The sequence below is a fragment of the Perca flavescens genome, chromosome 8 (genome assembly GCF_004354835.1).
Source record: "Perca flavescens isolate YP-PL-M2 chromosome 8, PFLA_1.0, whole genome shotgun sequence".
NCBI classification, from domain to species: Eukaryota; Metazoa; Chordata; class Actinopteri; order Perciformes; family Percidae; genus Perca; species Perca flavescens.
Genome location: NC_041338.1, coordinates 22,227,702 through 22,254,447, shown reverse-complemented (window position 1 = coordinate 22,254,447; position 26,746 = coordinate 22,227,702). Strand labels below are relative to the sequence as shown.

Sequence of the window (26,746 nt, the reverse complement as noted above, 5' to 3'; positions counted from 1 at the left end):
AATTTGTTTTAAATATTCATCAGTTAAATTGAATCTTTGGTTTGAACCTTTTGGTTGGACAAAACAAGTCATTTTTTAGTCTGACATAATTTTTCACTATTTTAGGAAATTTTATAACCTTAGCAATTAATCAATAAAATTATGTTTATAAGGTGTTATTAACTTTTTCATTCTACCACCACTACTGTTACTGCTGCACAATCTACAGCCTGCATATTAAAACAACTAAAATGTTTAAATGATAAAAACTAAATATCCATTTTGGATTAATTGTGCCAGCTGAAATTCTCAGTTAGTGTTTTAAAATCTGTTATTGTTTACACTTCGACAATATAGGATGAATAGTAATAACTAACTGTGTGCATTACAAACACTTTTATGACAATGGTTTTGTACAATATAAGTTTGTGTAAGTATTTGAAAATAGAAATATAGTTAAAAAATGATATTATTAATAGTCTTTTATAGTAGTTATTAATAGTCTTTTTTATATTTAAAAGTTTAAATAATGAATATATAATGACAATAATGACAGTCCAAGACTGAAATGGCCTAATTTCAACGAGTACATGACAGGGGAGGCCTAAAAGCAGCTCCCTGCTGTCGGCAGTGAAGACTCAGTAATCGTCATTAACCACAGAAATTAGAACTGCTGAAGAGTTGCTCCACATGAAGAACTGAAGTACATCAGAAAATGGATTTTATCTTCACTTAAATATACTGACCTAACTATACAATCTTGGTGGAGTATCAATCTCAAGAGTCTAACAAAGCTATTACAAATAGCTCAATTACATTACAAAATGGGCAAGTTATGTTTCATGTTTAAATTACCCCGGCTTTAGTTTATCAGGGCACAATGGTATTATTAAACTAGACAGGAGTGGGCGGGGGCTAACAAAATCTCAGATTATTCCTGGCAGGTTCATTCACCTGCCACTGACAAAATGAATGAGGGCAATTTTGCAAAATAATAAAGGAAAGGAAAGGTCGTGTTGAGAAAGTGTTTCTATCCAAGAGACAATTTCTTTAGTTGAACTAATAAACCCAGTCTGCTCTGGGCTGCTCTGGCAGGCATTGGGAACTAAAAAGATCTGTGGATTTCAATGAGACCTTAATATAAACCCATTACTTATAATTAATGACCAGAATCCAAACAGCATGTAGCCCATACCAAGATCAATGGGCAGGCTGGGAGTGAAGGAGGATGAAGGCTGAAGACATGAAACCTTGCAGGCCAGAATGAAGTAGAAGATTAATTAAACAGAAACACCCATTTTGAAAGCTTCCAATCCACCTTCAAATGGACTAATGGGCATTTATAAATGCTTATTTCTCCTGACTGTGAGATTATTCTAGCAGTTCCTTTCTATTTTGAAAGAACAGCCAGGTTTGTGTCTAATTTGGACGTCAACAAAGAGAATAGGTCAATGAGTGATTGTTTAATGTGTAACTGTCTGCATGAAACCATCACTTTGTATTTAATACTAATATCAATAAATCATTATTGCCATTATCTGACCTATTTTCAAAGGAGGAGTACAAAAGTTTGCCCAAAATACTTCACAAAAGGGCTTTTGTGCATAATAGTTCAGCAGTCTGTCTGCAAGAGGTGTCAGCTGCAAACCTGCTTCCACTAAAGCCAGCTGCACACTGGCACTGCCCCGTGACGTGGTCGCACAATCCGCCATTACGACAGGAACAGTCTTTGCTGCAGTTGATGCCGTACTTGCCAAGAGGGCACGGCTGGGCACAAACTGAACCCTTTGAAGAAAAGCCAGCAAAGAACCATATGAGATACATCACTTACTACAGTACTTCGTCAGGACTGAAATTGGTTACAGTTTTCCTTTCTTTTCCTGGCATGTGCTAGCCTGGGAAAACCCTGACGAACTTCCAGCAAATTTGAGATTTGCTCTCCAAGTCCGTCTGGCCAAGAGCCCATTCAAGCCCATAGACCTCAACAGTCCCGCCCACAGCCGATTCCAGAAGTAGCTAAGAATACAATACAATTTCTCCATTGACAATTGGAGTATAAGACATAAAATCGTAACCGTCGATGGTAGACCTTTTTTGAAATTGTATTGTATTCTTACTTCCGTAATCGGCTGTGGGCGGGACTGTTGAGGTCTACTTCCAATTTTTCCAAATCGAGGCACCAACTACAACCATTGAGGCGGGTTTTACACGATGACGATAGCGCAGCGATGGCAAGCAGCTTTTTGTTTACATTCAACATGACGACCACCAAAGCGCAGCAACAGGTTGATGCTGTGGTCGCTGCTACTTCACCCGGATCGTTGGTCTGATTGGTTGAAGGACTATCAAATTGCGCCCAGAGGCATTTGAGCGGCGTCCGTTGGTGACGCCCCTTTGGAAATGGGCTGTGAATGAACCTTCCCCAGACCCAGGGTCTGGTGTCAACCAGGCTAGGCATGTGCCATATATCCTCCTATATATAAAATTTACTTTTTATATATCAAAAATAACCTAAACTAACAACACTACTTAAAACAACACAGTTCCTGCTTTGACACTATTTTCTTCACATTATCTATAGAAAGTTCAAATTAATGTATAGTTTATCTTCACATGGAAAGTCCAAAGTGACCTCCATACCATGGTAGAAATTAGAATATACTCAAAATATTGTTATTGTACTGGTTAACCACTTATCATTGGTGTATTGACAAGAAATAGATTTAAAAGTAGGTTTGGGCAATATGATGATATAAAGCATGAGAGAATAGAAATATGTTGAAGTAATTGTGTTGCAAATCAATACGCACAGTGTTGTATGTTGATTTGACCATAGCGGCCCCCCACGGCAACATTTCTGCCCCCCACGGTATCAGAAATAGGGCTGCATTGTTAGAGTGCATGTCGGAGAACGTTTGGAGAACGTTTGTATTTTAGGTGCATTATTTACATGCTGAAGTAGTTACACTGCATTAAGATAATGTCATTAATAGTGAGTTTATTGTTATTTGCTACAGACTGCTTAGCCTATATGTCAAGCTCAAAGTTGGCCTATATTGTAACAAAAAAAAATACAGTTCAATCACAACTGAAAATATGCCTCATTGTATGTGTGTGTGAATAGAGGTGAATCAATTTGTTTGTGTTGCAGCAAAGTGTCAGTTCCGTTTCGTAGGGGGGGGGTGTTTGGAACTGCCCCCACTACTGAAAGAAATCCTAAAGGAAACACTGTACGCAGGAAGGCTTTACAGCTAAATTGGATAACAAACACAAATAATTAATAAATGTGACATATAAAATGATAATTCATAAATACTGCAATATAAAATTATTTATACCGTAAGTGATTGTATATTCCACTCCTGATTTAAAGGAATGCTAAAAAAGTGCTTTTTAAAAGCATAATCAATTTTGTTTTTGCATTATTGTCTTTATTCAATAGTTTGACAGTAGAGACAGACATGTGAGAGTGCAAGCAAGATGTCATGCAACAAAGCTGGAATCCAACCGGGAACGTTGCTTTAAAACACTCGTACACTTAATAACACTTTATATTGTTGACTGTGGGTGGCCATGTTCACTTGACAGTACTTTGTGAACAAGGGTTTGAGAAAGCATGCACAACCTCCCCACCAGGCACTCTGATTCTTTTTCTCTTGCAGGGAGCAGAGAATCCCACATTCTCATTTATAATTGATAACAGCATATTGATCCTCAGGTCCATGTTCTCAACATGTCTCAACATGCCTCTGCTGTAAAGACTACATTAGAGATATAAAAAAAAAAAATTCTCCTTGAACACCAACTATATTGAACCCTTTCCTTCCCTCAGGCCTTTCTTCCTCATTGCCTTTTCCCCTTTGCTCATGTGACCTACCGTCCACCCGATGGGGCAGGAACAATCTCCAGTGATGTGGTGGCACGTTCCTCCATTCTGACAGGGGCAGCTCTGCTCACACTGAGGCCCATGACTTCCGGAGGGGCAGCGCTCTCCGCAGCTGTCGCCACACAAGTCAAGAGTCAAATGTCTCAGACACAACACAAGGGGCAAACAACGGCACACCAACATATATATTTCATAGACACCAAAGGGAAAGTTGCAAAAGAATACATATGTTGCTAATACTCACAAAGCCCCTGAGTACCCCGGTGCGCAGATGCACTCTCCTGTCTCATGGTTGCAGGTGGCACCATTGACACACTGGCAGGGTAGTTGGCAAACCTTGCCATAGTAACCGTACTCACAGGGCTCCTCACATCGCCATCCCTGGTACCCATCAGTGCAGACACAGGCACCTGTGATGGGGTTACACTTAGCTCCATTCTGGCACTGGCACCGATTACTGCAATGAGGTCCCCAGTAGTCACTCTCACAGCCTGCAAGCACAGAGAGAAGTGGCATCAGACAGAGCAGAGTAACAAAACAAAAGAGAATATGCATATGATATTCTTGACATTCATATTCAGCCTATGCCTTTATTATTGACTTTTAAGTTTTTAAGGTAAATGTGTTACTCTTTTTACGGTCAACAAATCCAACAAAAAGATCAAAACCAATAATGAAATGATCCTATTAATATTGTCTGTGCAGCCAAAGCCTGATGGCTTTCCGCTACTGATACTCACTAGCGGATCAACAAATACACTAAATTCTCCTTTTTTTTAGATTATTTTTGGGGCATTTTAGGACTTTATTTGACAGGACAGCTGAAGACATGAAGGGAGAGAGAGAGGAGGAATGACATGCAGCAAAGGGCCGCAGGTCGGAGTCGAACCCGGGCACGCTGCGTCGAGGAGCTATCTGGGCGTCCTAAATTCTCCTGTTTGAGTATTTGCTGAAAGCTACAGTGCCAGCTGTTTGAGCCACGTGAAATCATTTAGAATAAAAAAAATTAAAACATATAGGCTATTCATGACCCAATTTACGTCTTCAGTAAGAATAAATGGGCTACCGACATACAAATTGTTGGTCTTGGTTTTTTCATGGGATTTCTTCACAATAATAAAAAAAAATAAAAAAATAAAATATCACCAGCCATATCTTTTAAATTCATTAACTGTCTTCATTTCTGCTCAGGGTCATAGGCTGAAGGAGGGTACCCAAGCATACCATACCCTGAGCGAGAAGCAGAGGAACAGGTTGTTATCCATCACAGAGCTTCAGACAATCACTCGCACACATTGAGAGACACACAAATACAGAAGAACATGCAAACTCCACACAGAAAGGATCTGAGCCAGAAATCAAAATGAGACTGTTTGTGTGTAACCACTGAGCTTTTAATTCACATCTACAAACACTCCTCTGGTATGTACGAAGCTTCTGTAAGACAAATGTAAAACCAGCAACACAGCAGAACACAATTCATATTGCATGACAATAAGAACCTTTCAAAACATTTATCAAACTGTAACCATACCTGTTGGTACCTAAGGGAAGTGACTAAAGAAAGCTTCTGGCTGAAAAATACACTGCACGGGACAAACATTGCAGCTGCTCTACAGACAGGTTGCTCAATCAAGTTATTAATTTTTCTTTCTTTAGGTCACTAAACATATGGATGTATTGGACAGGTCCATTCAAACAATATAAATATTAGTAATAGTAAGGATTATCACATACTTGTTGATTTTCTTTCTTCTTCGACTTACAAACTAACTAAACTAAACATTGCGGTACTGTATTGGGGCTGTACAGTATATTCCCTCATTAATTTAGACAAAAACATCACAGATTGATTTAATTATGATACACGATACTGCACCTTTATTTGATATATCTAAAAAACATGAGCAAAGTTAAGCTTTTGAAATGTCCTTCTCGAATAGGGCTGAACGATTTTTGAAAATAATCTAATTGCGATTTTTTCCCCCAAATATTGCGATTGCGATTCGATATTCGATTATTTTTTTAAGCTCTTTTTCTTCTGTATTATTCAACAAAGACAAACAATAAGTCATTGTATAGTATGAACAACACACAATTACACACTAGACAGTTAAATACTGTATGTGTGTGTGTGTATATATATATATATATATATACACACACACACATACATATACATACATATACACACACACACACACATATACATACATACACACACACACACATACACACACACATTTTTTTTACAGTGCACAGAGAGGAGCTGCCTCCATAGACAGTATATAATGGACCAACAGACCCCGTTGCTCTGGACGGAGACCAGTGAAAGCTATTAGAAGCACTTTTCCGGTGATGGCCAGCTTTACTGCGCAGCCTCCAACTGAGAGAATGTGACGTGAGCAACGTGTCTGAAAGTTGTAAGTCTTCTGGTAGCTGTGCCAAGAGAAATCTCAATCATTCCCAATCTTACAAATACGGAGACTGTAGGTGTATGTAAGGAGATAACATGGGCACAGGCTAATTATTGATCACTAACATGCTAGTTAACATTAGTAATTAAACCTAAACATCTCATGTAAGTCGAAACTGCCTGCGAGCTTCTCCTGTACTATACGGTAATTCCTCTACTATGCGACAGTAAGTCACTTGGTTATGACACAATTGTTAGCCTATTTTTACAAAAACGTCTGCTACGGAGCCATAACGTGAGGTACAAGGTAATGGAGCCTTTTATACATTGTCGTGTTTCTTTGGAACTAAACAACGGACAAATAGAGTCTTTAAACGCTTCAGATGTAAAGTTATTCGCAGTCAAGTGACGTAAAAAAAAAATGGCGGTCAGCGGAATGCTAACAGGAGGTGATGGCCAGTTAGCAACAAAATGGCGCCATGATGGCTTGAGTTCTGAAGCGAAGCTTACCCTCTTGGCTGCCTCCAGCCCCTCCCCCTCGTGAAGTTGCGTGCCGACACCGTCATCACTGCACTAGCTCAGAGAGGCTATCTTTACGTTAGTTGCTGGTGGTCTTGCTTTTTTTTTTCTTTTTTTTTTTTATTAACTGTACTAATAAAACCGTTGAAAGACCGCGGCCACGCTGCTGTGAAAGCTCCCCGAACCGTCATTTATCAGTCTGATTGTTACCCCTCTCAGTGGCAGCTCCTCCACCCATATCTTTATAACGGAGCTAACCGCTAACCGGAGCTAACCGCTAATCAGAGCTAGCTTGTTACCAACCGGGCCTTCAGTTCTGCGTGCCTGTATCCATTAACTGCATGTATGGACTCGAGCCCGAGCAAAACCCTTCATTTTATTAAAATGGTTGTAAAAGTTTTAAACTTCAACTCAGAATTGTTTGAATGACAGAGATCAGCTCAAGGTACAGTGTAGCGTTAGCGTGCTAAGTTGATGCTTTCTCTGCGTAGTGCAGACTGATTTGCAATCGCAAGTCATCAAATCGAGACCAAATCGCAGCCTTTGCGATTAGGAAATCGCGTTTTAACATATCGCGATATTATCGCAAATGCAATTAATCGTTCAGCCCTATTCTCGACAGACCAATGAATGTCACTTTGAGAAAAATAACTGTCTTTGAACATTAACCGCTCCCCTCCTTATCCAGTTGGACCTCTTTAGGAACTAAGACAGCTCCTATATTCACCAGCTAACCTTAGCCAACTGTGCCAGTCATTTGGTGCTAGGTTATTAACATATAGCGGGTTTAGTCGAGTTTGTTTGTTTAAAAAAGCTGTTGAGAGGTTGATGAAAGCAGCAGGGCTGCAATTATTATTTTCATTCTCAGTTTAGCTGTGGATTATTTTGATTAATCAATAATTTGGTGTATCAAATGTCAGGAAATAGTGGAAATTGCCATCCCAATTCCCTAGAGCCAAAGGTAATGTCTTATGTCCAACCAACAGTGAAAAACTCCAAATATATTCTGTTTACTATTAGATGAGGCTCAGAAACACAGCACATTTTCACATTTAAAAGGCTGGAAGCAGTGTGTGTTTTGGCATTTTTGCTTACAAATTGATTTAAACAATGATTATTAAGACAGTTGCTGATTAATTTTCTGTTGAATAATTAATCAATACATCTCAACCATTATAGACTCAACCATAGTTAAAAATCAGGCATAACAATGTTGAAAGAGGCAAGCTTTGTACAGTAGAGTGATTTTGACACTACACTCTGCCTTATTGACATTACACATTGAGCCATTTCATTTAGTGTTAATATCAAAAATATATCCAATCCAATCCAATTTTATTTATAGAGCGCAGATAAGAAACCAACAAAGCACTTTACAAGGTACATACAAACATACATTGGGTAAAGAAAATACAGCATTACATGAGGAGAGACGCAGGTTTAATGTGTTTCAATTCAAATTTATGTTACTTCACTTGTAATAGGGTAACTAAAACTCTGCATTACTAACAAGTAAAATGATAATGACCTACCAGGTGCAAAATATCGTTCTGTCACTCAGAAATTGGTATATATAGTATATAATGTACCAGACGGAGTATATGTGATGTTGACATACCACAACCAGCATAGAGAAATGCATGAACAACACCCTAACATCAATCTGCAAAAAAAGGAAAATGTGCAAGCTGTTCACACCTCTCAGTGACGAAAGGGAAGAGCTAAAGAGGATGCAAAGATGCAAAGATTTTTACATATAACAGTTTGTTACTTGTGTGTCTTCTAACACCTTTTTTTAGGTGCAACTTCAGCAATCAGCTGTCAAAATCTTAAGGTTCTGCAGGAAATGAAACTACCAAACTGCTGTAGTTCTGGTGAGAAACTTTTCTAAATGTACTTTAAACTGACTAATTGTATTGCACTTGGAGTAATAATGCAGAAAGCTTCAATTTAATGGAATAACACCTGGATGAGACAATGTTCATTCTCTGTGACGAATGTGCAAATACACAGACCCCAGAGGTGTCATCCCTAAGTGACAATGAAAGACAAAATGTGTCATCTTAGCTGTATTGTAATATTGGCACTCATGAAAATTGGTTAAGTTATATAACCTAGACGCTTTACATGGGTTAATGTAAATAGCTCAGTGACATACAAAGGGGTAACTAAGGGAATGATGTAAAACAAGCAAACCACATTCCTCAGGGGATGTCTCCATTTAGACAAACTCAATAAGTCCCATAAACTGCAAGCAAATAGCTAATCTTCAAGGTTAAATGAACAACCGGCTGCTATGTGAAGAACAATCGACACTGACCTGGGGTAGCAGACAGTCTTCACTCTCACCATGGTAATTGTTCTTTCGAGGATCTAGTGGTGATTTAAGTGATTGGTATGGCCTTATGTCCCTCAGCAGCAGCAGTAGCTGTATTGCCTCACATAAAAGCCCAGCTTGAGATCTAGGCCGACACAGCAGCCAGGACGGTGAATATTACACTATTGATTCTCACATCATCGCGGATTCAGTTGTAAATGTAAAGACACTACACCCCCTCTTTGTATGCTCACTTTGCCAGAGCTGTGATCAGCCAGAGTGGGAGCTTAATGAACCCTGTTTCACGGTCGGCACTGAAGCTTGTTTTTCCAGGTACGCAGCAGGAAGATGATGAGCCCATCCATGTTACGGACAGGTCTGCTCTGAAGGGGGTCCTGAAACTCTAGGCTAGTGCAGTATTTCTTCTGTGTTCGGACAGAGAAGACGCCACATTACAGGGCTCACATTGATTTGATCTAATCTGCTCCTGGCCTCCAGTCTGGCATGAATGAGTTCCCTGAAGGTTGAGCTGCTGCCACGCAAACGACCCTGGCACATTAAATCTGAGATGTGTGCAGGCGGCCGGGGTAATGGATGAGCAGTTTAGCTGAAACTTGGTTTAGCACTCTATAAGCACTCATCAGAGCCTCCTCAGCTCGACTGTGCTGAGGCACAGTACAAAAACAGGCAGTGCCTAAATAACTGGAGGCATCATCCCCTCTGGTTTCAGCTTCAAACCTTGACCACATTCATAAAGAGGGCATTTTATATTACTACATGTATAACTCAAAATATGTCAGTAAAAAATTCCCAGAGCAGCAGAGAAAAACAGAAATAAAGCAAAATCTATCCAGCGCTTAATTTGCAGACTTTTCTGGTGCTTAGGAGCTCAACAAATGTTACCATTTGAAGTTTTAAACCTTCTTTAGCTTTAGCTTGCAGTTAGAGGCCTCAGCACATTGAGAGCAAAGCCCATTATCTCGCTGTCTCTCTCCTACACAGAGGTTCTCAAACTTTACCCAGTAGTCTCTCACTTCCCAGCTCTGACAGCATTTAACTGTGATTAAGGAGTCAGAGTTCATGATGAGCTGCGGGCAAAAACAGAGAGAAACAGCAGAAGAAAGTAGCATGTAGCATGAAGGTGTCAGCTTCTAGAGAGTACAGCTAAATTGTGTGAGGTGATAAGGACCCCCCATGTGGGTTATGGTGTGTAGGCAGTGAATCCCACACAAATCAGAAACTAGAGAAGCCGCAATTCCTGCCTATTAACTGGCCTGGCCTGGGTCAGTGAGCCTAAACAAAGGACACATACACTAGTCAGCCCGAACTCTCAGAGCTCATAATGCATAACAGTTGGAATTTGGATAACCTCACACTCAGGGAAAGGTCCAATCCCAAGGTGCTGGGTTTAATCCCCTTAGCTGGAACAAAACAGATCACGTTGAGGGGTACCGGCAGATAGTAAACTTCTGACGGTGATGTCCAAAGACTGGGCTGAGAGCGCCATCGTGGTGGTGCTGAGCTTTGAAGTGCACTCAAGAGTCTGCATGATCAGGGGCTAGCTGCAACATGATTACAACCAAACTGCTTTCTGCAGCTGACTTCATTCAGAAGTTCTCATCAACTTGGCCTCTTCAGCAAAATGTTTGTCACTGTTCTCTACGTGGGGGAATCAGTGCCACAGAAAGCCTCTCAAAGCTAAATTCAAAATGAGGGCCTGAGTCAAGTTCTTTAAACATAGAATATCTCTCCCCATTCAAATGGCTCCAGCGTTTTAAACCTCATTCATTCAGCTGGACGCAGGGCAAAAGCAAACTTCAATTTGAATCACGACAGGACTGGTATAAACGCTGGCCACTCGAGGTGGTGGGTGCAGACAATTGCTTGCTGCTTTGCCAACTCTAACTAGGAAAACTACATTATTGCTATTGGAATACTTGGCACACAGCCCAACTTCACTCCACACTGCCTGAATCACTCACTGTCACATAACTATTATTAACACACACTGTTGACACTTGGGGAATAACTCAACTCATACAAAACATTAGAAGGCAAAATGCTCTGGCTCCTAAGAGCCTTTTCACTCCTCGCTTCCTCTTCAGCAGAGCTCGTGGCAAAGCACAGCAGCGTGACTCATTGTCTTGACAAGTCTCCTGCACTGGCTCATGAGAAAAGTGCACCTCTGATTCACAATTTGTACCACTAAGCTTTGTTCATTTTCTTATTATTCCTTGACAGATCTGAATTTTCAAATTACACTCTATGACCAGAATAAATATGAGCCAAGTAACCATTTCAAAATGGCATGAAAGAACGGAATTTCTTTACAGATTTTCAAATGTTAAAATGATAATTCTTAAAGAAACAATGAAACAATTCTGCCTACAATTTAGCTGACAAAGGAATGTGTAATATTCTCTTCTTCAGTCAATATGAGCTATTTGTAATAGGAGTTATTCAATAAAAGCCCGACTCAACATTCAGCTATTCATCACAGCTCCCTGACTCAATGACGCAGACTAATAGAGTGAAAAGACGACAGGACTGGTACCACGGTCTTGAGGGAAAAGTGATGATTGTTGTGTAAAGTGGTAAATTTGCATTGAGTGATAAATGTCTCTCAGCTTTGTTAAACTTGCAGCTGTAAAAGTTGCCAATACGTTACAAGACAGGCCCCCCTGTCCCCTCTATGTTCTGCTGACACCTTTTACACTTATTATTTATTAGTCCTCTGAAAACCCAGACACGACAAGTAAACAGTTTAGATACATCCCTGTGAGCTTGACAAATGAATTTCTAAATATACAGAAGAAACTGCCAATAATCATGGGGGCAGTTTTGCTGAATTGGAATAACAGCGTGCTGCAGCTTCTGCTTTTGGGCGTGTCATTTGTCCTGCCCTAATTCATCTTAGCCGAGCCCTTGTGTGTTCACATTCCCCTGGGGGAAAGAGCAGCACAGGACCTAACCCACAACACAGAGACTCGCTTAACAGAGTTTGCTGCTCAGACCATTCACCATAATGCACCATATGCTCCCTCCTGATACCGCCTTGCAGTTCAATAACAAGTAACAAGATCTGACTATTGCTTATTTGGAACCACAAACTAATGAGTGGATAACTTAATTCTTTTAAAACTATACATTACTGATTAAAAAGTCCTGCCTGGTTGTTTATCCTAAGGAGGATCTGATCATTTGTCCAAGTTCTATTCCGAATGTGAACCTTAATCAATAAGAGCCGTGCAGGTGCCAGCCGGCTCTTCGGCAGCACAGCTCTAACAGGGTTAACAGGGCCAGTGGTTGACCAAGTAGAGTGTGGAGCCCGACGGACCCGACGGGACCCGACGGGACCCGACAATAACCGACAGGCCGGGCCGGGTTTGGATATTTAGAAATTATGTTCGGGTTCGGGTTGGGCTCGGTCACATCAGCGCGATAAGGCATTTGTTGTAGCCTAAAATGTTGCTGCGGCTCCTTTAAGAAAGCTCAGTGCGTGTGTGTGTGTGTGTGTGTGTGTGTGTGTGTGTGTGTGTGTGTGTGTGTGTGTGTGTGTGTGTGTGTGTAAAGTGGGCAGAACAGAGATAGAGAAAGTGGAAGCAGACGTGTAGCTGCGACCGGAGCAGAGTTGGTGGAATAAGTTTAAGTTTTGTGCAGACCCCAGACTGAAAGCCAAGTTCATTCATTTGCGACGTTATTCAAATCGGCCCTGGATCATGGTTTTCTGACCACAGTCGGAAACGAAGCAATCAGAAATCACCATTGAACATTTTAAATTATTACATGAATGTTTGCTGTGGTGGTGATGATGCAGCTGTGCTTGTAAACACAATTTAGATTATCTGTACACAACAAGTAGATAAGTGCATTTACTCAAGTATACTTTTACTTTTGATACAGAAAAATATTTTTTGACCAAGACAAACAGGTTTCACGGTATATTGTAATGGAGCCCCCTCCTAATAAAACATTTGCATGTGGTATTACTACTAAACCAACACCTTTACTTTAGAAAATGCAATCAGAGAATACGTTAGTCTACTTCAGTTGGACCACTGCAGGTAAACCACATTTAGAGAAGGCACATCCAAAAAAATAATTAACCTAACAAAAACACTTAATTTGCACAGATTGATGTATTTATTTGTTCTAATTAGGATGAAGTAGAATGTGCCATGGGGCAATATATATAGTAACAAACAACTGATGTAAAATGGCTAAGGAGGGCACCCCCATCAGCATCAAGGTAGAATAACACATGAATGTTTCTTTGAAAAGTGCTGGGGATGTAAAAAATTTGAAATTGCAACAAGTAGATAAGTGCATTTACTCAAGTATACTTTTACTTTTGATACTTAAATATTTTTTGTGCAAACTTTCACTTGTAATGGGTATTTATTGTTGTGCCTCTTTAGGTATTTACTTCTTGGACCACTGCAGGTAAACCACATTTAGAGAAGGCACATCCCATTACCCTAACAAAAGCTCGAGATGATGTATTATTTGTTCATGTGTACAATATATTTAACAAACAATAAGTGAAGGGCACTTATCTTTGAAAAAATGAAAAGGCACTAAATTGTGAGAAGGGGCTATTGGGCTCAGGTATTTAAATTTTGTGACACATAAGTGGCTACTAATCAGTGCACCTCTACAGTATGTGCATAGTGTCACTTCTGTAGTCATCCAGTGGCCATGACGAAGAAAATTCAACTCATTAACAGATTTTGATATATTGTTAATATTACTGTATAAGGAGAGTTTCATGTGACCGTCAGAGGTGAATCTAGGACTTGCTATCAGGGGGTGTGAGCTTGAAAGAGATTTTTTAAACCAGTCTGTTTTAACATCAACATGACATTAATTATCTATGTACGTGCCAGGCTGCTGTACTGAAAATAGCAGGTTATGAAGGAAGGTTTTGTTTGGTGCATCACCAAACAAATTAAATGGAAAGGTAACACACACCAAGGGTTGTAGTGAGGTACTGATCACTGAAAGCAGACTTGAAAGTAGGAAAACAGTGTGGCACACTTATGCATTTCTCTTTTATTCAGATGACGTTTCAACATTCTTTAACATCAACAATCATTTTGCATCGCCAAACACTGTCACATTATATGGACACCTGCAGCCTACAGCTGTCAGGCCAAGCCCCTCAGAGTAGCACACTCTCAATGTCACACCAACGGAAAAAACATTAATTTCAGCATGTTTCTGACACAAGGGACATTTATGCACAAATAACCAACACTAAACAACCATAAAGTTAAGTTTAGATACGGTTTGTAAAGCCTAGAGTGTAAATGTCACTTGTAAACATTAACTTGATTAATTTGTTTCTTTAAGATTTAGAATTTCAAGGATTTCCTCTTTAACTCTGGATAAAATCACCAATGGTTGTAGTGTTATTTTTGTGAACAAATACTAACGTGAAAACTAGTCAAACACAGAAAATGTGATCTAGGAAGCTACCTAAAACAATAATACAGAGAAAACTTTTTGTTGTTGTCTTCCGATATGAGTACGTCTGTATTAATTACCTCAAGTCTTTTTAGTACCAAAGGCTCAAAACCTCTTTAGGCTTGAAACGTGTCCCTTTAATCCTTCAGAGAGAACAGTGGTCAGCTTGAATTCATGACAGGGTTAGGGTTTGACTAACCCTAACGTCTACAGACATTTCTTAAACCACTCCTACAGCATGATTCAATTCACAGCTGACTACCAGTATGCTCAGCATGTTGCAAACATATTTTTGCTATTTTGTGGTTTATGTGGTGAGGTGATTTCTGTAGTTTGCTCTCATAACTACGAATACAAACAGTGGCAAAAATACAAATATTTGGAAAAAGACAGTGAATAGAAAAGGGTTGTGCTGCAGGACAGGATTGAATCCAAGCTTAACAGCACAGACGTTGTTCTCTGTGAAGGAACAAACTGTAAACTTTGCACTGCTGCCTCTCAAACTTGACAAGGTTTCGGATAGGGCAAAATAATTGCTGCTATTATGCCTCTAAAACTTGTTTTGAATCTAGGTGTTTCCCTATAACCTTCAACACATCAATTAATCAAAGTTGCAGTAAAACTTTGAAAAAGAGATTACCACTCAAAAACTCAGCTAATCTCCCACCCACATCAAACCATTGAGAAGAGCACAAACTCTCATGTAATAACCATAGACTGTAAAAAGAAGGTATTAACCAACATTGTTTAAAGTTTGGCAGAAAATCTTTTGTGTTGGTCACGTTGCTCGTAGTAAGACCCTGATTGAGAAAATACATTTTCAGGGCCTAATATCTTTTCTTAGACCCAGTCTTTGCTCCAAATACTGTAAAGGTTTAAGAAAATGAAACACATTATCCTGAATTTAATGTTTAAGACTTTGGTGGTTCTTTGCTGTCAATGATCAATAATGTGATCTAATACCAATAGTCAGTTAACACCCCTAATCTTCTATTTAGTCAAATCACAACTTGTGCATTCAAACACAACTACAAATGAAATACAAACTTACAATGAGAACAAACTAAAACTAACTAAACTAAACTGAAATTAGAGTTAAACGATTATTATCCTGGGCAGAGTTGAAGAGCATTATAACACTATTAATTAACACAGAGAGGTGTATGAATGAAATGGATGTTATTATTTGTTCTGTTTGTATGCCTTTGACCATTTCCTTCCGTGGAGTGTAAGCAAACAGCACTTGTCAGTTGATTACTCAAACTAACGATTTTATGTGTCTAACATTTCACAGCATATGGATTAGTCGCTTGCTGTAAACACAAACATGATTTAGTTTAAAGACGGACAATCAGTTTGCCTATCCACCTACCAAATTAATCCCAACAACACAGACACGCACACAAACACAAGGATAATTGCTTTTTAATGATCTCACATTATGCAAATGCCCATCATGAAGCTATAAATCTTTGGAGGAGTTTCTACCTTCCTGACCACCAGTAATGCCAACAGACTGACAGGTTATATTGTACAACGAAAGTTAAAAAGCAAAGACTTTTACTGGCCTCCATTTACTTATCTGTGCAATCATAATACTGTGCATAGGATCTAAAATGTCAAACAAGAAGCCAAATGAAATACTAAAATGTATCAGTTTAACTTTTCCAAAACTCCTGCTGGATTTATATTTATATAAACATGGCTGGAATGTGGGATAGAGAGTGTGTAATAGCCTATAAATTAGCACTGGATCCTGTGAAATATTCAAATATGTGAAAAATAGAAGTTTGAAAGCTATGGCAGAGCATAATGCTCAATTGAGCAGCAGCAGTGGATGGATAGATAGCTACAATATGAAAGGACAGAAACAGGAAAACATCTCTTGCCTTTGATTACGTAACATAGAAAAACTGTAAATTACAGTACGTTTTTTTCTATTATACCATCATCTCTCCAGGATAATACAGACCTTTTGGAGAGAAAAAAAGGAAATCTTGAAGTTTATCTCAAATGAACTGCTGTCTCTGAAAGCAGTGTTGTCTCTGAAACTTGCCAGGCCCATGAATTATTCTCCCTCTCAAAGTCAAAGTGAAGTAAAAAGTATACAACAGCAACTTGGGGAGTATTGTGTGTGTGTGTGTGTGTGTGTGTGTGTGTGTGTGTGTGTGTGTGTGTGTGTGTGTGTGTGTGTGTGTGTGTGAGAGAGAGAGAGAGAGAGAGAGAGAGAGAGAGTGAGAAAGAGTGTGACAAAAAGAGAGGGGGAGAGAAAGATGCTGCCATTAAAGAGGCAGCTAAGAAATGAATGGAGCCATCTGGGAGGAGCAGGAGGTTCCGGCACCTGTCAGCATGGGGCATAAATCTTGAATCTCAGTCCACATGATGTTTAGTATGAGTGACGGAACAACATTTAAAATATTTAAAAACAAGCGCAACAATCGATTTAATCACTGGTCGATTTTGATTAAATTTAAGTTGTCTAGTTTAAGGGCAGACAGAAGATAAACAAAAGAAAGAGAGAAAAAAATCCATCCAAAATCTGATTTCAGAGTCAAGGCAAGGACCAGTGATATTGATCCATGGACCTTAACCCTCTTTTTGTTCTGTGGCTGAGGGCAATTTTGTCATTCATACTACAGTATGCCTTTCGCCTGCAATGGAAGTGAGTCCCAGAATCATAATACAAGCTAATGTCTAAAGTGTGAGGCTGAGAAATTCACATGGTGTCAACTTTCTTTACAAATCTAATTTCTCAGGGGGGATTCCTCACTTTGAGAATGTGGGTGCCTGAACCAGTAAGTCAGCATTTTCTGTCTTTTATCCATCTAAATTCAATTGAAGGCTGTTAATGAAGTGCATGCTACAGGACATGATGAACTCCTATAGGTCTGCATGTTCGGCTGCTCCGTTCAAAATGACAACTTCAGTGGCATTGACCTTGTTTTTCGTTTCAGCTTTGCAACTAATTTTGGATCACTCTCTGCACACCACAGACTGGATCCTCAATGAATGCATCCTTGTGTCTAGTAATGATTACATTTCCTCTAAAATCCGATCCTTATCATCCAGATGCCCTTTTGTCGATGTTTAGATCGCAAGCTAAATCTCTTTGTTTCACTTAGTACACCCGAGCAATGCGATAGAGTCTCTTCGCGTTTTGTCCTTTTCCTTTTTCCTCTGTGGAAAAAAAACACAAATTGAATTGAATTTCTGGGCTTTAAATGTCTGCATTACTCTAATCAGAGAAGGGGATAGTAGATTTGTTTATCTCAACCTTGGTGGAATTAACGGAGGGTACTTGTGGAGATGGTAATGCTTTGAACAGAAAACTGTTCTGCAAGATCGCAACCTGAGCTTATATTGATCAACTAGTCAAACGGTGCCTTTACACATTCCGTAAACTGACAGTCATGGAAAAAACATCTTCTGGTGACAAAATCCTCTAAACTCAGACCAAAGATACAATACTCTACTGTAATTTCACAGACAAAAGCACTACTATAAAACAATGCATGTGTGTGCAAATACATTTTATATATGAGTTTACTTAGCTTCCTAGTCTTTTCCTGCTTTGTGACTATATAATATAAAGATGCTAGTGCTGGATGATTCATCAGTCTAAGACAGTGGAAAGATATGGCTGCCATTAAAGTAAGGTGCAGGCCTTCTGCTATCTTACACAAACAACATGCAATATAACCTTCTGAGAGGGTCGCACGACTGCAGGCGAGGCAGAACACAGTGGAATGCAAAATACAACCCCAAATACCCTAGGGCCCGGAGGCAAATTTGATTAAAAGTTTGTTTTTCTTCACTCTCAACAAATGGAGGAGCTCGTCGATGCGGCACTGACAGTTAATTGGACTTGGCGGGGCCACGAGTTCATTCGTCAGCATTGTGTGGGGCTTGCCTAGGAGGAGCAGGACAATCGATGTCCCTCAGGACGGCCTGTAATCACTGCAACACTCCAATGAAGTCCAGGGTTAAACATCAGGAGATTGCAGGTGCACCAGAGGATCTGAGAAAGACTGCTAATATGCTCCCACTGCCAAAGCAAACCAAGGACACTGCAATACAGCTTCCAGTGGAATGTGATGATACCTAAGAACAGAGTTACAGATAAGCTATTATTCTGACCAAAATGATCATGAACGCAAGGTCCTGAGAGATGATACTGGTGTCTATAACAAATATTTTGCAGAACAAAAGACACTGTCAGACGGTTCCCAGTGGTTCCCAACCTGGGAGTCTGGACGCCTAGGTTGCAAATTCAATCTGAAGGGTCACGAAATATGAGATATTAAATTATTGTAAATTTTTCTTGTTAATTATTTGGTAATTTTAGGTGTTTATAGTCTTTTAAAAACTATGCAAACAAAACAAGTAATAAATAAATAAAAAATCACACTTTCATTGAACTCATTGCAACTAGTAGACAAATACAACCGATTATGAGGGGTCACAAGTAGACATCGTTTGTTGACAAGCCAAAAAGGTTGGGGTCCACTTTAGATCAGTGGTTTACAACCTTGGGGTTGGGACTCAACCAATGGGTCACAAGAGATTAGTGATTAATCTTAATTGATTAATAAGATTGACAGAAGAGGAAGAAAACAATTCTCCTACACAGATTCTGACTTTTCTCAAATCTTTCTCTTTTTCATTGTACAGTGAGTAGTTTTACCTTTTCAGACTTCAAAAGACACTGCTTCGCTTTAAAGGGTCACAGTGTCACTGATCAAAATGGAAAAAAAATATTATTGAAGAAAATATTTGGCACTGCTGGAGACTTCACAAAACAAAGCCGAGCAGTGTTTTAACACAATGCCAGTCTAAATAGTGACTAAATAGAACTGTGAAAAGGTCATCAAAAGCAATGATCAATAAAAATCAATTAAATCTTTGCTTACAAAGTTCATAAACACAGCACTGGACCACAAATCAAGTGTGACTTATGGACTGTGAAATGAGTCTAAAACAGCTTTGTTCTGCATTAGTATTCAAAAGATATCTTATCTCTAAACTGTTATCATAGCATTTCAGCTATTTTAGACACACTGACCTTCTCTTAAGGACAGAAGATAAGGCATTTTAAAGTCCTTATTAAATCAAGCCATCTATGCAGACTGGATAGTGTGTTCCAGGGCCTCTTTACTCTCTCTCTTACGGACAAATAAGCATCACAGTGATATTAACCAGCAGACTGGATGCTGGATCTACTCTGTTCAAAATGATCCCATCATCCTAAACATCACCATGATATGCCGTTATATTCACCGGCTTTCTGTGCTCAGGTTATATCAGAGAAAACACACTCACATTCACACATTTTAGGCATTCTCCCAAAGGTAATGGAGCAGTGAGCTCTTGGGGAACAATAAATCCTGCTTAATGGGATGGTACAAAAAATCTTCAGAGCCGGGCAAAGTCAATCTGCATACTGGGCCAATGAGGCTTACATGTTCAGAAAATGTTATAAAGAGATGTGTGTGTGTGTGTGTTCAAAAGATTGTGGTTGTTGCTTTTAGTGAGAATATTTTAATAATGTTTAACTTGTGATCAACATTTGTGTGTATGTGTGTCTGTCTATCTTTAGCAGTAAAGTGAGCTATAGTGCATGTGCCACAATTCATTCAATGGACTCACCGTCAGTCAGCTGAAGTCTCAGCACAGTGATTTACAGCACATATAATTCACACGAGTCACTATGAGACGTGCCAGTAAAGATCTGAGAGGCATGCTGTCCGAACCATATCTTGAAGCATGCTCTCTCAGAGCCTCGGCAGTAACATCCGCACAGCTCAATCTGATCTTTTTAACAGCCACCATCCCTGTTTCTAAACTGCACATAACCAACTCAAACCAACTAGGTTTGTGTGGGAAGCCCTTCCTAAGTTCTTGATAACTATTGGTGGACTACTAGTCAATTAAATGTCTTAGCTAGTAAAGACTTTGGTCATTTGTAAATCGATTTCTAGAAAACATATGTGGCACAGTCTAATCAAAAGTAATCAGCATATGCAGCAGTGTAAACCATCACTGTAGCATCATGAGCTGTTATAGTTTAAGGGGGTCAAACTATATATTAAACTTAAGGAGTCCTGTGGAGTTTACTTGGAAACAAACAAAGGTAATGTTAACATTTAGTGTTACTCACCAAAAACAATTATGTTTCCTTGAGGTCTAACAAAGATAATGAATGTATTTCTTTGCTCATAAAACTTTTACAAGTCTGATTTTTAACATATTTTAAATCATGCATTGTTTGCATCCACATTTACTAGCTTGTAAGCCTCCTCCTTAATTTCAATGAGGCCAGTCACATGATGGGGGGCAGAGGGCTCCAGCAAAAAAATTAAGCCTGCCTCAACTTCTGTCAGACTGCAGCGCCTTGCCAGATGATGTCGCATAGTTGTCGACACAAGTTCAGCCAGGGTCAACTTCAAATACACGCAAGCACTTTCCTTGTAATTACTTTGTACCATGACCGTATTTTTACTGTTGAAATTGTTGCGACCAAAGATTTTTCTGCATTCTACATTTTCTTGCTATGATAACGTTCAAGAGTTGTAAAATTATGTTTTAAAGTATTAACTGATAATGGATTTGTTACTTGTTTTTTACAGTTTCTTACTCAAACTGGACTTCCTGGATCGTATTTGATCGTGTCTTACCAGTACCATAAACAACACACCACCACCAACGCAGTGCCTTACGTTGTTTTAATACAGGACTGTTTTTGGTTAGCTTGTTTGACACCAGACCCTTCTCAGTTGTAACTGAGAGTGGGTCTGGGCAAGCTTCATTCACAGCCAATTTCCAAAGGGGCGTCACCAACGGACGTTGCTCAAATGCCTCTGGGCGCAATTGGATAGTCCTTCAACCAATCAGACGATCCGGGTGACGTAGCAGCGACAGCGGCATCAACGGGTTGCTGCGCTTTGGTGGCTGTCATGTTGAATGTAAACAAAAAGCTGCTTGCCGTGCTGCGCTATCGTCATCGTGTAAAGCCTGCCTCAACGGTTGTGATTGGTGCCTCGATTTTGAAAAATTGGAAATGGGCTTGAATGGGCTCTTGGCCAGACTGACTTGCAGAGCAAATCTCAAATTTGCCGAAAGTTTGTCAGGGTTTTCCCAGGCTAGTTTTTGGTCTAAACGCCTATGAAATCTAAATGTGTTACTTGGTTAAGTTTTAATTTAAGAAGAACTGATACAACCGGTTCCAGTTCTTCTGTACGATTCGAAGTGATATCTCAATTAGAATGAACTCTGTGGTGTGGAGAAATAAATAACACTGTCACATACTTGGCAGTATATAAACTGGCTGCAACAATACCCAGGAGCCCTACACAAAAACAAAGTTCTGTCAACGCAGGAGGGCTTCGTGGAGACACACACACACACACACGTTTGTGGCACTATCTTTGTGGGGACCCGTCATTGACATAATGCATTCCCTAGCCCCTTACCCTAACCGTAACCATCACAACTAAATGCCTAACCTTAACCCCTTAACCCCTTACCCTTACCCTAACCATAACCTAATTCTATCCCTAATCCTAAAACCAAGTCTTAACCCTCAAACAGCCCTTTAAACTTGTGGGGTCCCCCACAACCCCACTGTCGGAACCCCACAAGTATACTGGCATCCTGGTTTTTGGACCCCATGAATATAGTTAAACACCCCCCCACACACACACACACACACACACACACACACACACACACACACACACACACACACACACACACACACACACACACACACACAACTGTGTTCCACGAAGCACTATAGATCGGTCCGTCTTCTGTCCCCTCAAGGAATACAGTTGCCTGGGCGCTTTGATCTATCAAAATGAATGAGGCAGGCGGCATCGACTGTTACATGCAGTAAGGAACCCCTTTCAGAATGATACAGTCTGAATATTTATAGTTGTCATAAAATGTCTCTTTTTTTTCTTTTCTTTTTTTTAAAAAGGTGGTGTGGAGATCAAATCTTACTCTTCTCAGTTTGTTGTTGATATGGGGCCATTATCTAAAAAAAAGTGATTTGTTGCTTTTATACAGATTCAAATATGCACACACACAGATATAGAATTCTCTATCTGCAAGATTAATGAAGAGAGAAGTTTTGAGAGAAAAGTATAGAGATGTTTGGAGTGATGTGTGGAGCCACAGAAAATCTGTGTGCAGCTCTGTCCCATTCAATGTAATTCACAGTCTCTTGGTCTTTGACAGCGATGCATGTCAATGTCCTGCTGCTGTGGGATTGGAGAGGAACCATCTGGCTCATGTGCACTTCTGAGAATATGGTGTAAATTTTGTTGACAGGGTGCCAGAGGGAGTTCTCACAAGGGTGTTTTCCAGGCCAAAATGAAGCTTAGCTGTATGGTTTTGGTCTGGTTACGCTTATATATGGGGTCTCTGCTGGTTGGGGCAATGTCATCTGCAATGAAATAAGCTAATGAAGCTAAAGGAAATATCTGCCATCTCTGCTTGAGCCAGTCCAAATTCGTACTTCAACGCAATGGGTTCAATATCTAATCAAACCAATCCCTGATTTAAAATATTAACAATGAATAATCGTATTGTTTTAGTCGACAATTAACATAAAACAAGTAGCAAGTAGCCCCCCGTCTGGAGTAATTCCCCATAAACAAGTATTCATAGGCCACATTCATCACTTAACCATGTATATGCGTAGCACCCGAAGCAGTGACTGCCTTCCTATTTGAATACATTAGGGAGGAATATGTTAAATCATGGACTACAGCTGACCAACCACATAAGATTTGACTATTAATTGTGATAGATTTCTTCTTATAACATAAAGGATGCTCTGTGGTTAACAAAGGATGCTTTATGGTTAACACACAAACAAACAAACAAACTACTCCTTAAACCTTTCAAATACTTATCATGGTAGCATTGCTTTTTAGAATCTCTGCACAAATGGGTGAACATTTCTACCACAACAAGGAAAAGCAAACTACAAGATGGCAGAGAGAAGAAATACTAAAAGCTCCATATTTATGCACATTTCGTCTCCCTCAACACTGGGAACATATTATTATCTGGCTGAAGCAGATGAAATCAATGATAGTGCTTCATTGCACCTAATATTTTACAAGTGATGGCAGTCATAGCTAAATATACCTTGTACATACAACATCTATCTTTATCATTCTCTTTATTTAAAAGCTGTTATTACCGTAGTATATAGTGACCCTGTGTGACAGCCTCACCCAGAGAGATTAAATCACGAGTGTTTGAAAGTACACAGCGGTGGAGGCAAAGAGACTGGGTCATACTCTGCAACTTTAAATTAAGAAAGTCTGCTTTAAACCCAAGAAACTCATAAGATTCAGAAGAAAAGTTTTCATTCAATAAACTCATAATATTCCACAAAGATTTGATTTCCCATTTCATCTCATATCGCACCGTTCTTTTTAGAACAGCATATACTATATTTGTTGCAAACTACAACCAATAATACAACTACTTTGGCAAAACCTAGTACTATAATTCAGTAGACTAAAATGACTAAAGACATACTGTTCAGTCCCATAAGCAGAGCTCCATCTATCTGAATTGCCTTTGCAAAAATGGCTGCTGTCCCTGTTTTATTGAGTCTTAACATTTTTTTTTTTTATTTGTATGGTGAAAATCCTATGAGAACAATGTTGTTTTTGAAGCCAAACAAAGTATACACAGTGGCACAGAGAAGACAAACACAGTGTGTTTAAAAAAAGGAAGACAAAGTAACTGAAAAGACATGCACAAGAAAGAAATACACACATTAATAGGTACATGTGTCACCACACTGCTTTAATGCCTTGAGCTGTTCAATGAAACAGTAAAATAAAATAAAAAATCAATTCATGACATGTGATCAGAGAAACATGTTCAAGACCCCGTTCCACAAACGCAACACACAGGCATTAGAGGAATCAAACCAACCAACAACAATTAATCATTCATCATTCTGGGAAAACACAACCTCACTCAGACTGCTCCATATCCACACATGATAGATGTAGAACAAGACAACATTTGCAAACAAAAGTCAGCAGCAAACATCCTGTTATGCTGTTTTATCTGTGGTCCACATATACCAGTGTGCCCTTGAGTCTAAGACACCCCAGGACTCCAGGCAGGTCACAGGGCAGGTCTGGTCTCAGTGGGACTGTTTCCTCAGGCAGCGGAAGAGAATTAAATGTTTTCTGGCTACAGCAGGTGAACACCAGCAGGTGATAGCTGTCTTCAGCCTTCACCACTGCTCCCAACACAACTTACTAAATCTCTCCCACCTTATCGCCTTCTCTTTTCTGGCCACAAACAGTCCGACTCTTTATTTTCACCACCTGACCCATATACAAAACTACTTCCTGGTGGGTGCTGCTCCAGAAACGAGGTCCAAGCCTTTGATGCAGCTCCAGATCACTGGCTGAAAGGCTGTCACTTTAGCTTTAGGCCGCTCAGCATCCCACGGCAGCTCTTCATCTTCAAGCCTGGACGACACACTTTTCATCACATTCACACCTCCTTCATCATGTGACCGGCTCATTCTGCCCTCTCACCAGCTATCTTATCTGGGAATTGGCTTTTATGTGAGCACAAATACCTCAACTCAAACATAATAGCGGTAAAATAAACAGCAAATAAACTGTGGCATTGATTGTGTTGGAACTAAGTAGATGTTAATGTGTGCTTTTCAGCCCACTTGAGCCATAATATGATGGCTGCATCCACTTACACGAGGACTACTAAAGCTCACATCACCTACCTGAGCTGGGTGAAAGTAAAATTTACTGTGAAAGACAAAAAAACATGCTGAACCATTTACACGAAGGAAAAAGAGGGCAGATTTAATTTAAAAATTGGCACGCATTCCTCATTTCTACAGATGAAAGCTCGTAAATGAAAAAGCCTGGAATCATGCCTGGTATGGAAATCTAAAGTTATGAATAATGCCTCTGTCTCAATCATCAAGTCTGTTTTAATAAGGTGGATTAGCCCAGCACCTGCAGGCTGAAAGGCACACACGGCTGCACTCCTAACCAACCAAGAGTGGGACAAGAGTCCCTGGGGGCCCTGAACCTCACATCCTCCCTGTTGGACCTTCAGCTGTCTGTAGGAGTAAGCAGCAGCAGCAAACAGCTCAGGCATGTCATTTATGCTCATGAATCCACCTCCAATGGGCCGGCGCCGCAGCAAGAGCAGCTGATTTACACACAGTTGGTAATCAGGGAATGGCTCTCTTGCTAATGAAAACTCATAGATCTATACAATAACAGTACTGATATGATTTTAGCTCCCATTACTCATTCCTAAATATGCAATCGGGAATAACAGTTAAATGCTGCTGGTAGCAGACAGCTCAAATTAAGAATTTGAGATCAGATATGTTGACTGGGTCACTGCTTTATCTGTCCTGACCTGGGAATAACAGCCTCCTGTATGCACATACACTATTCCTCTGCAGACATAAATATCACAAAGGAGTAAATAGATTCTTTCCTCCTGTCTGGCGTCAGTGACGCTCCAGCATTTAGCTGATTGCAGGATGGACAACCCCACCCCACCCCCATCCCTCCTGGAGACCAGCTCTGGGAGCAAACCCCAGGAAACAGAAAGGCCAGCACAATGGTTTGTTTCAGCCTGGCACTGTTTCATCATTCCGCTGAACAAGTCATAGGCGCACCAGTATAATCATGATTAAGACCATAACAGAGAGTTCGGTAGACACAGGGGGGGATGCAACCATCCATCCATCCGCTATATTCATCAAGCAAATCACTTCCACTTCCAGCAAATGAAAAGTAATTCATTGTGACTTACCTGTTCCATTGGCTGTGTTTGCTAAGAAGAGAGGATACAAAGCTGAGCAGCTTTGAGATAGTCGTACATTGAGGCAAAACAGTTGAAAGATTCACAGTAAATTCTTTTGGACTAACTGGCTGTGAAAGCCATTTAGGAATAAAAATTAGTCTAAGTGACTAATTGTGGGTTTAGGAGTAAAATGCACTCACCACTGGAGCAGTCCAGTCCGCCCCATCCAGGCTCACACTGGCATGTATCAGGAGACACACAGCGACCATGGACACACTCCTCTGTACACAAAGCTGAGACACACAGAGAAGTTTTCTCATCAGTGTAATGT

General features: G+C 39.9%; 1 protein-coding gene across 1 annotated transcript in view; it reads right to left on the bottom strand.

The window, feature by feature from the left end:
• The window catches only part of megf11 (multiple EGF-like-domains 11), a 77,638-nt gene that overhangs the window by 24,708 nt on the left and 26,184 nt on the right, over nt 1–26,746 (bottom strand). Inside the window, exons 6-9 of the mRNA XM_028585147.1 lie at nt 26,616–26,708; nt 4,110–4,356; nt 3,857–3,977; nt 1,628–1,764 (exon numbers count right to left, since the gene is read on the bottom strand). Coding sequence (XP_028440948.1) covers nt 1,628–1,764; nt 3,857–3,977; nt 4,110–4,356; nt 26,616–26,708 — 598 coding nt within the window. The remainder of the gene's footprint in view (nt 1–1,627; nt 1,765–3,856; nt 3,978–4,109; nt 4,357–26,615; nt 26,709–26,746) is intronic.